The sequence below is a fragment of the Tiliqua scincoides genome, chromosome 1 (assembly GCF_035046505.1).
Source record: "Tiliqua scincoides isolate rTilSci1 chromosome 1, rTilSci1.hap2, whole genome shotgun sequence".
NCBI classification, from domain to species: Eukaryota; Metazoa; Chordata; class Lepidosauria; order Squamata; family Scincidae; genus Tiliqua; species Tiliqua scincoides.
Genome location: NC_089821.1, coordinates 104,602,783 through 104,615,797, shown reverse-complemented (window position 1 = coordinate 104,615,797; position 13,015 = coordinate 104,602,783). Strand labels below are relative to the sequence as shown.

The 13,015-nt window shown below is 45.9% G+C and overlaps 1 protein-coding gene across 1 annotated transcript in view; it reads left to right on the top strand.

Moving 5' to 3' along the window:
• LRP2 (LDL receptor related protein 2) overlaps positions 1 to 13,015 on the top strand; it is a 173,702-nt gene that overhangs the window by 27,756 nt on the left and 132,931 nt on the right. Inside the window, exons 2-4 of the mRNA XM_066621620.1 lie at positions 1,764 to 1,871; positions 3,175 to 3,297; positions 6,702 to 6,818. Of these exons, the coding sequence (XP_066477717.1) occupies positions 1,764 to 1,871; positions 3,175 to 3,297; positions 6,702 to 6,818 (348 nt within the window). The remainder of the gene's footprint in view (positions 1 to 1,763; positions 1,872 to 3,174; positions 3,298 to 6,701; positions 6,819 to 13,015) is intronic.

Below are 13,015 nucleotides of genomic sequence, written 5' to 3'. Positions count from 1 at the left end.
GTTTGACTGATGCTCTGGTCTCAGAATTAACCTTTTTTATGATTTTTAAAAGTATAATAAAGTATGGATGGAAGACATACTTGCTTATCTAAAGGATAAAATAATTTACGGCTGATTCATACAACCTTGAGGCAAAATCCAGAGCTGGAGTCCCTGAGGCAGTTCATGGCTGAACACAGTCATGTTCTGGCAGGTTCTGCGACGCTGCTGGAACCAGTCGTATTCGCTTCTGCCTTTCCATTGGACCATTTCAGTGACGTGGAGAGGGGGGATTTGCTGCATGGGAAACAGTCTGTCCTCTATATCTACTTTACTTAGGCTTCGCACTCTGGACCATTCAGAGTGCAATGCCATAGTCTTCCGAGTCTGAAGGATGCCAGTGAATGATTCATACATGCCTGTCCGCCACTTGATCATTCACTTTTTGATTACTCAATGCATTATGTTTCTCAGCTGAATGCACAGATCTTCTGTTGAAATGCATTGTATTCAAGTTGATACTGAGTGATATGAAAATTATATCTCTAGTGATTGATTTGTGATGGTTCATTTGAACTGCAATCCTATACAGGCTTACATGGAAGTAAATCCTTCTGAACACAGTGGGGCTTACTTCTGAGTAGACAAGCAAAGGATTGTGCTGTCATACAGGCAAGTCACTGCTTGATGTATGTATTGATCTAGCTAGTCCAGTGACTCCCATACTGGTGGGTCGTGACCTACCAGCCAGGGAAGCACTTAGCTCTGGCTCTTTAAGGGGTGAGGGCCAGGGGGATTGCAGCAAAAGGATCTCCAGGGTTGCACTTCTGCTGAGGAAAGGGGATGTTTCTGGCTTACCTGAAGACAGTGCCAGCCTTCAGGTGGAGGGTGCGGGCAGTCCCATGAACCCCTCCGCAGAGCTCCCCAAGTCTTGAAATGAATAAAAATCATGATCAGAAGCCATTTCCTGTTTGTTGACTGGAAATCAGAAATGACTTCAGATCATGATTTTTATTCATCTTGAGGCTTGGGCAGCCCTGCAGAAGCATCCCCAGGGCTCCCTGCACCCCCTGGAGCCCATCATTGGCTTGAGGTAAGCCATAAACGCCCATCTTTCTCTGGCAACAGTGTGATCCTGGGGGTCGTGTTGCTGCAATCCTCCTGCCCCTGCAAAGATTTCCCTCCTTCCAAGGAGGACTTCAGAACCACTGAGCTAGTCCTTAGGTGTTGTCAAGTCATGTACTTCTGCATGTCTGACAAAATTTCCACAGCAGGTAAATCAAATAGCTTTGGGTAAAAAAGAGACTGAATAAAGATTTCTGCATATCCATATAAATTATGTTGAGATATTAATTGATAAGCTACAGACTAGGACGTTCTGATGCCCCAGCCAGTGAAAAATGGTCATTACCCCCACCACTGCAATAAAAGGGGCTTTTAGACATGCCTGGTGGTTGCTATGGCCCTCCAGAGATTATGGGAAGCCAGTAGCCCCCTCTGTAGGCTTCATGCATCAGAACCGCTCCCTGATGCGTTTGTAACCCACTTCTGTTTTTCGTCCGAGTTAGTAATAATATGTGACTGTTCAAAAGTATGAGAAGTAGGTAACTTGTGGTATGAGATTTTCTAATTCAGATTTGATTTGTGGTTGCATCCTACGACGTACATTAAACAGTTAAAAGAAAAATTTGGTTCATTTGCCTAGAAATATGACTTGGCTTCAATTATTGATGGCAGTAGTATCCTCTTCTTGTTTAAAATGAAGCTTTACTGTTTGCTTACAGGGTGTGAGATTGGTCAGTTTCGTTGTGGAAATGGCCGCTGTATCCCTGCAGACTGGAGATGTGATGGAGCAAGGGACTGTTCAGATGACTCTGATGAAGCTGGTTGTTGTAAGTGGAATTAAGCTCATTCAAAACATTTATTCTTTTCTCCAAATCCAGCAGCCACTGTGACTACACTACTAATCATTGCACATGGCTGGATCTGTCTGGCAGTAGGTAGAAGATGTGAACATTAACTATGTGGTAAGAGCTACTAGCTTAGATGGTTTTCCAAAAAGATGAGACAAATTCTTGGGGGAGAGGTTGATCAGTGGTCATTATCCTACACCCAATAAAGACCTGAGGTTCATATATGGGTCAAATGGTAATAATGCTTAATCATTATAATTAAACAATCTGTTGTCTAAGCTCCACTCTGTGCTGCCTTCCAGGCTTTGAGGCCTACTGCAAGATTGCCAGCTTTTGAGGTACCAATTTGCTGTCTGAGAAGACCCCTTCTCTCTTTTCCACTGACCTGCTGTTAAGCCTTAAGAGATTGGTCGGAGAATCCTCCTGTCAATTCAATTGTGTCCCAGGGTGCTCTCCAACCCTAAATCACTTTACTTCCCCCACCTTAGTGCCTGACACAGGTGGAGTTCGTTTAACTTGCCATGACGCCCACTACATGTGCAGCAGGCTTTGCTGAAGATCACCCAGAATAAACTGCAACCCTCAGGTGTTAAACTGACTCTGTTTCGCTAAACAAACAAGCCTTGGAGTGTAATATGGTGGGATGTGAAATAAACACATCCTGTACCTGCATCATTTCTCATCCCAGAGTCCTTATTAATCTTTCTAGCTTGGTACACAGCCCTTAACTTTCCTCCAAACCTGGTAGGCATCTCCTGATCACATTCAGGTTCATCATGGCCTAGTGACTCAGTGCAAATCCCAGTGACTGCTCCAAATAATTCTATCTGAAATGCACCAGTACAGCATGAGGCAGTGTCCCCTTCCTAGGCAATTCCAAACACTAATACAACTGTCTTTAATAGCATCCCCCATGTTCCGTGGGGGAATTGGGTCCCCTTATTAGTGCTTCTTGCCCTTCTTGGATTCCAGATGACAATGGAACCAGTAGATTGGCACAAGCCTTATCATCAAGCATACACACCCACCTACCCAAACAAACGTCAATGCAAGAGAAACAATTCCCTCACAACATCCCTTTTAAAATGGCACATAATACTTAAATATACCAATACCCAACCTGCTTGATTCTGCCAACCCCATCTGCAGTGCTGTAGTGGCTGCTCTGATCTGGAAGGAGTACAAACTAATAGGAGTAGAACCATTTTTAAGAGCCAGTTCTCTTTATTTTAGGTAAGAGCTAAACAAATGAAATTGAACGTTATTTGTTTGTCTACACTAGCACATCCCTCCTGTGAGGCAAGCCAGTTTCAGTGTCACGGTGATGGAGAATGCATCCCTCAGTTGTGGGTATGTGATAATGAAGAGGATTGTGACGATGGTTCTGATGAACATCAGCAATGCCGTAAGTTATGAAGTATCACCAAATCTTTATTTAGTTAGCAATTGTTTACCACCTCTTTGCTAACTGTTCTAGGTAGTTAACAGAATGCCTCCTCCCCCAGAAGTTGCCCACCAAAGTAGTCTAGTTAGAGAAGACACCCACAGATGGGCCTCTGATGAAGATCTCAGCTGCCAGGCAGGGAAATACAGGTCCTGAAATCTCCTTGTCATGTTTGCTTCATGCTGAATATCATTTTGATGTATTTGAACAGTTAGTTGAATATTGTAAATTCTGCTGTGTGTATGGGAAGCCCATTTCTGTCCCCACCTAAGAATGCAGTGGCACCAGTGGAGAGTGCACTGCATTCTACGTTGCAAGAGAGGTAGGCAGCCTGAGAGAGGTAAGTAAAAATATGTTAACGTCCTTGTAAGCTGCCTGGCCTCTAATGGGCCTCCTTGGACCAAGGAACCTCAAAGGGTGTGTTGGACTGGGAAAAGGGGACTAGGATCCTGGTATGCATGACTGCTGCCTCGAACTACCACTCCCTATCTGACCCGCTCCCTATTCTGATCCTCCCCAGAATCTCCAGTGACTTCTCCCTGTCTCCACCTTCTCTGTTCTAGCACAACCTGAGCTATTGATGTATGACCAGGACCTCCCAACTGTTTGTGCTTGGAGTCCTGCAGTCTAGGACAGTGTGCCTTTTGCTGCCCCACACTGGGATTTATGGTAGTGGATCATGAGATTTATGTGTGGTCCTATGCCATTATATTGTCGTGCATAAATGGTATTCCCATTTATTTTAATGCTTGATTATGCAAATATTTTGATTGTCCCAAGTAAATGAAGTTGTATTGCAAATGCAAGTAGGCATCAACATTGTTGAGAAATGTTTAAAATTGTGAAACGAAGAGGGTAAATATTGTTTCTGCAATATGAGGTGAATAATTCTCACAATAATCCAGACTTGTATTTAATCACTTACCTAGTCATCCATAATGAGTAAAAAAATGACTTGAGATACCTTATTGTGTCAGCCCAACTGTGGATTTGGGCAGACTGTGAATTGTACATTTTGAGGTTATGGCTAGATATTTTGACAATGTTCAGAGTGTGCCTGTGCTCTGCAGTATTTATAGAACTTGCCAAGCCAAATATTTCTCAGTCGCTCACTTTCTGAGAAGTCGGTTCTCCAGTTATGATGCAGATGAAACTTCAAATCGTTTCCTAGGGGTAAGACCTTAAGATGTTATTTTTAAATGTTAGCTGTCTTTAGAAGAGAGAACAAAGTAATCTTGTCCTTTGTCCTTATCAACCCAATTTGGAAGGGGCCTACAGCCATTTAGTTACTTATCTACTAAGGAATCAGCAAAGAGCAAAATCCAGTAATATTTCTGCACCAAACTTGAACTGGGACATAATGCTTGCTTTCGTCCTACATGTGTGCTCATTAACTCAGAGGCCTTGGAAAGTGGCTCTGAAGCAAAGTCCTGCTTCTCTTTTTGAAGTCATTTTCAGGAATGTACACTTGCTGTTTACCCTGCTATGGTCATTTGAATATCACTCAAGTACCAGAGCAGATGCTACACTCGTTGACACTCGAAGATGCAGCTGACAACTGTGAACAAGGCTGTAAAAACCATGAGGAAATAGGAGATGAAAGGGGATGACTGTTGGACAAGCAGAGCTTTTTAATATTCTGTCCTTGAAAGGGACTAGAGTATGGCAAAATATGGTTTTTACACTTTCTCTGCCTCTTTCATTTATGGGCTGGTCTCTTACTGCCCTGCAGACAAAGGTAGCTAGCCAAGGGAGCTTTAAACCACTACATCAGCAGGCAATGATACCATGAACAGATCCAAGGAGCAATGTAATGCATTAATGCATATATAACAAGACACACAAGGGCATGGTCTGCTGCATTGGGAGGAAAAATCAGATAACTCCCCTGCAAATATTAGGTAGAAAATGAATATTAAGCAGCAGTGTGCATGTTACTACAGATAATTCCAAAAATGACATTGGATGTCTCTGTTATGCTTTTGTATTATCTGTTGTTATGGTGAAGCCTAAATGATGCTCACAGATATGATGTTTTGATGAATGTATGAATTCTTCAATATAATACAAAACCTGTGCTTTAGAGTAAGTATAGTCTAAATAAACAATGACACTTAACAGGAAGCTGGAAGGCAGAAACAAACCAAGCTAGATAAGGAAGATGAAGACATAATGGAGTTGCTAGTACGGGCACTACCTGGGGTGGGGGTCACCCCCTCATGCTGTGCGATACCTCTTTACTCACCAGAAGCAGTTCATAGCACTGGGAAGTGGTTTTGCAGTGACATGATGACATCATCAGGCGCACCATCAAATTGCTTTGAGGGCAGCGATTTGCTGCTGTATGGAGCCTGAGGGGTGGGAGTGTCTGTCCACTGCCAGTTGCATCCATCTGGGAGGCATACCTGTAGCCCCCAGGGCATGTCACCTGGCGAGGACCACTCTCCCTGACCCCTGATTGCTACACTACTGTGAAGATATCACCTTGAGATTACATCTCCACTTGAAGATTACATCTTCTCTCCATGCTGATGTTCCTGGGGATGCTAAGGATGGTTTATCTATGATCCTGTGCCAGTTCTCTTTAGTATCAATGAGTTCTAAGTACCCATGATGGAAAAGCTCTCCTACTGATAAATGATAAGCCTAACCAATTGCACAGTTGTTTTGGAAGTTGTTACATGAGAAATATGAGAATGGGAATTGACCTTTACAGCATTCAAAGTGAATCCACTTAACTAGGTATCCTTGTATGTATGTTTATAATGTGGTCATGACTGGTGCTAAGAAACCATTCAACAGCTTTTCAGTGACTGCTCAAAAACAATCAAGTAATTGCTTGGTATTTAACAAGAGATGATATTCATCAGTGTTATGGGCACCTGTGAATTTAGCCAAAGGGATCACTAAATTGCAGTCATTTTAAAATGTCTGAAAGCTGCCCTTATTTCTGCCCCCTTTTTAACCTTCCCAAGTACACTTTGAGATCATGTTTCATGAGATCATATTTCATACAGAATGGCCAGGATCTAAAGACCTCATTGAGACATGTGCAGAGGTTTTCATTAACCCATTTCTGCCCAACTCACAGGTGAACACATTTAATCCCTATTGCGTATATGCAACGTTGGGCAAAAATGGCTTAAATCAGCAGGGATTTCCCACTATTTTCCCCTCTGAAAGCATCTCCTCAGGCAGCCTGTTTTAGAAATGGCTTGTTAGATGGTATGCAGGTGGGGGGCTTTACTCAAAAAGAAGGGCTATGTGGTTCTTTGGTTGCCAACTCATCTAGAATAAAATAGCTTATTTTCTGGAATGAAAGGGACGAGTTATTGCTGCCCTTCTAAACATACTGTTTCTTGCAGCTGGGAGAACATGCTCCAGTCAGCAGTTTACATGTTTGAATGGACAGTGTATCCCAAGTGGATACAAATGTGATCGAGTGAAGGACTGCACCGACGGAACAGATGAGAGAAGCTGCCGTGAGTACTTTTCAGCCCTTAGCACTAGATTTGGTTTCATCCCTTCTCTCATTGGCATTTTAATCAATTTGTAAGATTAAGAGGTTTGTTGATGGACAGAAATGGCCACAATATGCTTCTTGTTATCAAAATTTCATTGCAGATTCTTTCATGGATTAGTGCTGATGCTCTAATAACAGTTACATTGTTTTGAGACTTATTAACTGCACTATTGCTATGTTGCTGGGTGTGGTTTGTGAGAATCTCTCTCTCTCTTTCTTTCTTTCTGATGTTAAACAGAGAGATTACAGCCCAAGGCTAGCAAAGACAGTTTGGCTTGGAGAAATGAGCACATTGCTTGCAGGGTAAAGGAAACGGGGCATATAAAGAGTTAAAATCATTAATGCTCCTACAACATAAGCTGTGGACTTAGAATTGTGAACAGAACAAAATTCCAGAGAATTAATTTTCTTCACCTAGAACAAATAATGGGAGTCAAGAATATTTTTGGTTTGCTTGTGATTCTGTTCTTTGCAGAAAGTAGAAATTGGAATTCTTTATTTGATACAGAAATGGATAGGGAGAGTTTTGAAACTCCTGAAGAATTGATGAAGCCATTAGTGTGTAAGAACCAGAGAGCAGAGACTGTGAGTTTCATGAGTAAAGGTAGCCTGTGGAGTTTGTGTGTGTGTTCTCTCTCCATGCAGGCCTTGTAGAAATACTTGTTGAATGATATACAGCACAGTCCTATCTTGCTCTGGAACAGACAGGCCAGGAGGCCTGTGCTATATCCAGCGCAAGTTTGGGGCCAGAAGTGGCTTAGCTGAAGGCAAGGGGAAACTCTTCTCCTTATCCCTGGGTAAGCCACCACAGCCCCAATGGGTCTCCTTGGACCTGCACCACCTCAGGAGGTGGCACAAGTCCAAGGAGAATGAAGTGGCTTGGAGCTGCTCCGTGCTGCTCAGGGAACAGTTGGGATCCGGCATCATCACCGGGTCCCAGCCCTGCCTCCCACTCCCTACCCAACCCCAGAATGCTCTCCACATACCTTCCCCTGCCCTGGAATGCCTCCCTCCCACCTCCTCAGACCCCAGCGTCAGCCGAGCTAGGCCGATGCAACCTTCCCTTCCAGCATCAGTGCAGAGGCTGGATGCAGCCTCTGTGGGCAAGCGCAAGTCCCTGCACTAGCCCAGCCAACACACAAGGAGATGCAAACTTTCTTTATGGCTTGTGCTGGCCTAACACAAGGTTAGGATTGCACCCGTGCAGCGCAATTCTATCTTGTGCTGGAACAGGCAAGCCAGGAGGCTTGTGCTGTATCCAGCACAAGATAGGGCTGCAAAGTGGCTCAGTATAAGGTAAGGGAAAATTCTTCCCCTTACCCCCGATAAGCCACTGCAGCCCTTATGGGTCTCCTCGGACTTGTGCCACCTCCTGAGATGGCACAAATCCAAAGAGAGTGGAGCGACTTGAAGCCACTCCGTGCTGCTCAGGAACGGGGGTTGGATCGGAGTGGGCGGGAATCCCAGCCCCGCCTCCTGCTCCCCGCCCGCCCACCCCAAGGGCCATCAACCGCTTGCCCTCTCCCACCCAAGAATGCCTCCTGCCCGCCTACCTTAGAGCCTTGTGTTGGCCCAGCTGACTCCTGAGGAGGCGCAAACGTGCCTCATGGCACATTTGCAACACTCCTGGGCTGGCGCAAGGGAGTTGCGCAGGGCCCAAGCCCACGTAAGGATTGCGCCCTGAGAGGGAGAGGGGGAGAGGGAGAGAGAAGCGTAGGTCACAAGGATATTGGTGTGTGTAGCTGCTGCGGAGATCTTCCCCTTCCTCCTGCCCCCTGCTTGGCATTGCCGCCCTATACTGCTGACCTTCCTGCTTTGGCATGGCGTCTGGGAGCTACTGTTGCATGGACCTGGACTGGTTACTCTGATAGCCCCAAAGTGCATGACAGTGGCTTGGCTTTCATGAGATCCACCACTGTAAGCCCTGGGTGGATTCAGCTGCAAGTTCCCGATGTACGCACAGGTTAGGTTTCTGTGGTCTGTATGTAAGTTGGAACCAATGTATATTGAAGCAGCTGGTTCTTACTGGCCTGATGCTACTGTGCTTGTGCAAAAGCACCATCAAAAGGATTATTGTGCTGCGCGAAAGCACTGATGCAGCCATCTGTAAGTCAGACATCTGTAATTTGGGGAGCGAGTGTACATATAGTGTAGCATGTGTCACTAGGGTTTAAACTCTAGCAAGGGCAGGCAGCTTGCTTATTTATTTACAGGTGTGTGTCACTTAACATCAATTCACTTAATGATGTACCGCATATATGATGGTGGTCAAAGCACAATAAAGATGCTTTTAATGAGGCAATCATGTCTCCCATAGCCTGCAGCAAGAGTGTCTGTTTACACAACAGAGAGGCTCTTATGCAAAGAAGAGGCAATCTTATCTCCAGTAGCCTGTGCAGCTAGCTAGTCTCTGGCAGCGAGTGTCTGTTTACACAATAAAGGCAATAGATTGGACTGAATGTTCACTTAATGACCTAATCACATAACAGCGGGGATAAGAGAATGCATACCTGTTGTTAAGTGGTGCACACCTGTACTTACTTACTATATTTCTATCTCACCTTGCTCCATGAAGGGACCCGAGGGGGCCTGTGTGGGTCCTATGTAGTTACTGTCTCTAGTAACTACACGGGCTGCCACATTCTGAACTAATTGCAGTTTCCGAACTGTCTTCAAGGGCAGCCCTACAACATAACTCGAAATACAAAATTATAAATCACACTTAAAACAAATATATTAAAACCATCACAATTAAAAACATCTTAAAAACAGCAATCAGACATTGATACAATAAAAAGAGCATCAGCAGCAATTTTATAAAACCCCAAGCCTGTAAAAACCAGATGTTAAAAAAGATGTTAAGAAATGTTTAAAAGGCCAAGAACTCAAAAGACTTGTCTAAAAAGAAGTGTTTTCTCGCTGGAATGTTTCCAGGGAAAGAGCAGTTCATATATCAAGGGGAAAGGCTACTATTTGACGTTGGTGCCACTACTGAGACGGTGCTATTTCTTGCTGCGGTCTCACACACCTCACTGGGTGGCAGCACTCGTAAGAGGGCCTTCACCAATGACCTAAGGCAGTGGTTCTCAAACTCTCTGGGAGAGTTTGAGAGCCACTTGCGTGGGCGGGGGGGGGGGGGAGGCAGCAGCGTGATCCCCGGGAATGCGGAGCGATCGCACTCCACTTCCGCTTTAGCTTTAGTGGAGGTGGGGCGTGATCGCTCCACATTTACTTTCACTGCTGTGGGGACCACTGCTGCAGGTCGCGCTGGGCTCCCCACAGCCTGGGGAGGCTGCAGGAGGCTTGGGTAAGTGCACCCAAGCCCCTGCAGCCCCCCTGGGTGACGCAATCCAGGGAATCACGCTGCTGCCTCCTCCCTGCCTCCAGGCGACCCCCACCCCTTAAGGGGACAGAGGCCAGGACTCACAGGCTGGGGTGTCGCCCCAGTTTGAAAAGCCCAGACCTAAGGGGACAAGCCGGACTATATAGAAGTAGGCAGTCTCTTAGATGCCCCGGCCCCAAGCAGTATAGGGCTTTAAAGATCAAAACCAGCACTCTGAATTGGGCCCAGAAATGAATTGGCAGTCAGTGCAGCTGCTGGAGAAGCGACCCAACAGAGTCGAACCACCTACCTCCATTAATTACACGTGCTGCCACATTCTGCACTAATTGCAGTTTCTGAACTGTCATAAAGGGCAGCCCCACTGTGGGGCCCCATGGGGGTGGTACTCGGGGGCGTTGTCCGATGGGGCGCTGTGGTGTGCGGCTGGTTGGGCTCCTCAGGGCTTCACCGGGCTGGGGTGGCCTCTCCCCTTGAGTTTCCTGCAGGGAAGGCCTCAGACCAAGCCAGCGGGAGGGGGTTTGCGGCACCTGTGTCCTCATCCTTCGTGGCAGGGATTGGGCTGTCAGGCAGGGGCTCCAGCTCTAGCCACCTGCCCTGCCTCTCCAGAACTGCCTGTCATCCGTGGCCTTCCACTGGCCCCTTCCCTTCCTGCTCTGTCAGGCTTAAAGGGGCATAGGCCCCAGCCAGCTTTTCTCCTCCCTGTAGGCTCCCTGTAGTGGCGCTCCTGCCTGCTCGTGGCTGCGGCTTGGTGTGCAGCAGGGGGACTGCTGGATCACCGTGGCCAAGTTTGCACAATGCAAGTACAGCTGCAGCTGGCACACCAACCAAAGCTGTTCAAAGGCACCCCCCCCTGACACAGCTGCCACCTTGGAATCCAGGAGTAGCTGTGAGTCCAGGCGGACCTCCAAGCTACAGCCCTGCTCTTTCAGGGGGACTGCAACCCCATTCAGTGCAGGATGATATTCCAGCGCCTCTATCAAGGATTTCCGAACCAGGAGAACCTCTGTCTTATTTGGGTTTAATTTCAGCTTGTTAGCCTCACCCAGATCCCCACCACCTCTAGGCAGTGTTCCAGGACCTCAACCACTACCCTGGAGTCTAGAGTAAAGGAGAGATAGAGCTGGGTGTCATCAACGTACTGATGGCACCCCACTCCAAATCCCAGATAACCCCTCCTGTGTACATGTTAGATAGCATGGGGGACAGGATCGAACCCTGTGGCACCCTACACTTCAAGGGCCAGGTTGACAAGGAGGCATCCCCCAGCACCACCATCTGGGACTGATACTCTAAATTTCCAAATGGAAATTCTTTTTTGTGGTTTGTGGTGATAGTACTTTGTGCATAGAGAGTGGCCGTTATCACAAGTACAGTCCTTGTGACACATAAAATGAATGAAATGTGCCGTTCAAAGCTAGCAGTGTTTTTTATTTTGAATTGCTATGAAGATATAGATAGCCGGTCCTTAAGAGTTTTATTCATGAGGCCAACTGCATTTGAATGGACTATATAAGGAAAGATTTTCATCCCAATCCAATGCAACTTGCTGCGTGGTGATGCAATGGTGTCAGTGGTGTGGCACTCACTGTATCCAACAGGGGAGTTTCAGCATCTGGATGGCTCCATGAGGCAAGGGAACATTTGTTTCCTTTCCCCAGGGTAAGCCCTTGCTGGGTTACTGGATCTACTCAGACCTGCACCAGCTATAGAGCTAGCACAAATCCAAATAGACCAAGGCCAGGGGGTTAGGATTTGGTAGAACCTGCCCCTTTCCTGGTCCCAGTCTGCCATGCTCTGTGTCCCTGTCACTGCCCTGTTCTGCCACTCTTGCCTCCTCCCCACCCCTTGCAAGCACTTACTGGGGCTGGTGGGTGTCCATCATCCATGGGTGAGCAAAGCTAGCTGCTTGCCACTTCTGGTGGAGGCCATACTGTTCTCTCTGATGTGTCACCTTTTGCAACAGCAGGAAAGCGCCTAATGCAGCTGAAGCACTTGTTATAGTGGCGTTAGGTGTCCACTGGATTGTGCCGTTTATTTATGATGAGCCAATTGCTTATACTTTCTATCTCATGCTTGTACATGAATTAAAATTAGTAACCATTGCAAAATGAAAAATGATTCAGGCATGAACAATATTCTGGAATAAATAGTAGTTGAGACAGCCAGCCACAATTTTTCATATAGCAAAGGAATCACGGAGAATCTTGAAACTTGGAAAGCAGCACCAATGACTAAAGAATATTCCAGTGCCTAAGACAGTAATTTATCAACTGGTTTGCTGTGGCACATTGGTGTGCCAAATGGTCTGCGGGTGTGCAGGAGTTTGGAGAAGGTTAATCTTCCCCAGTGCAGTGTGCCTTGTAAATTGTCAAAAAAACTGATGGTTTGCCCTGAAAAGTTTAGCACCTTGTCTGTGTGCTATTTGATAAAAAAATTGCTGGTCTAAGGAGCCAGATGCTTGGGCTTGAATGAAGTTTGATACTTGGCATGCTTGGCCTTTCTAGGTGTAAAGTGATATAGTGTAAATCAGTGTTTCTCAAACTGTGGGTCGGGACCCACTAGGTGGGTCATGAGCCAATTTCAGGTGCGTCCCCATTCATTTCAATATTTTATTTTTAATATATTAGTCTTGATGCTACCATGGCATGTGACTGCATTTGGGGAAATGTGACAGACCTGTACTTTTAACAAGCTACTATGTATATTATTTTAACAATGATAGTAAATGGGACTTACTTTTCAGTAAGTGTGGGTAGGATTGCAGCCTAGGATAGTGAAAAATTTTCCTACTTGATGATGTCACTTCTGGTCAT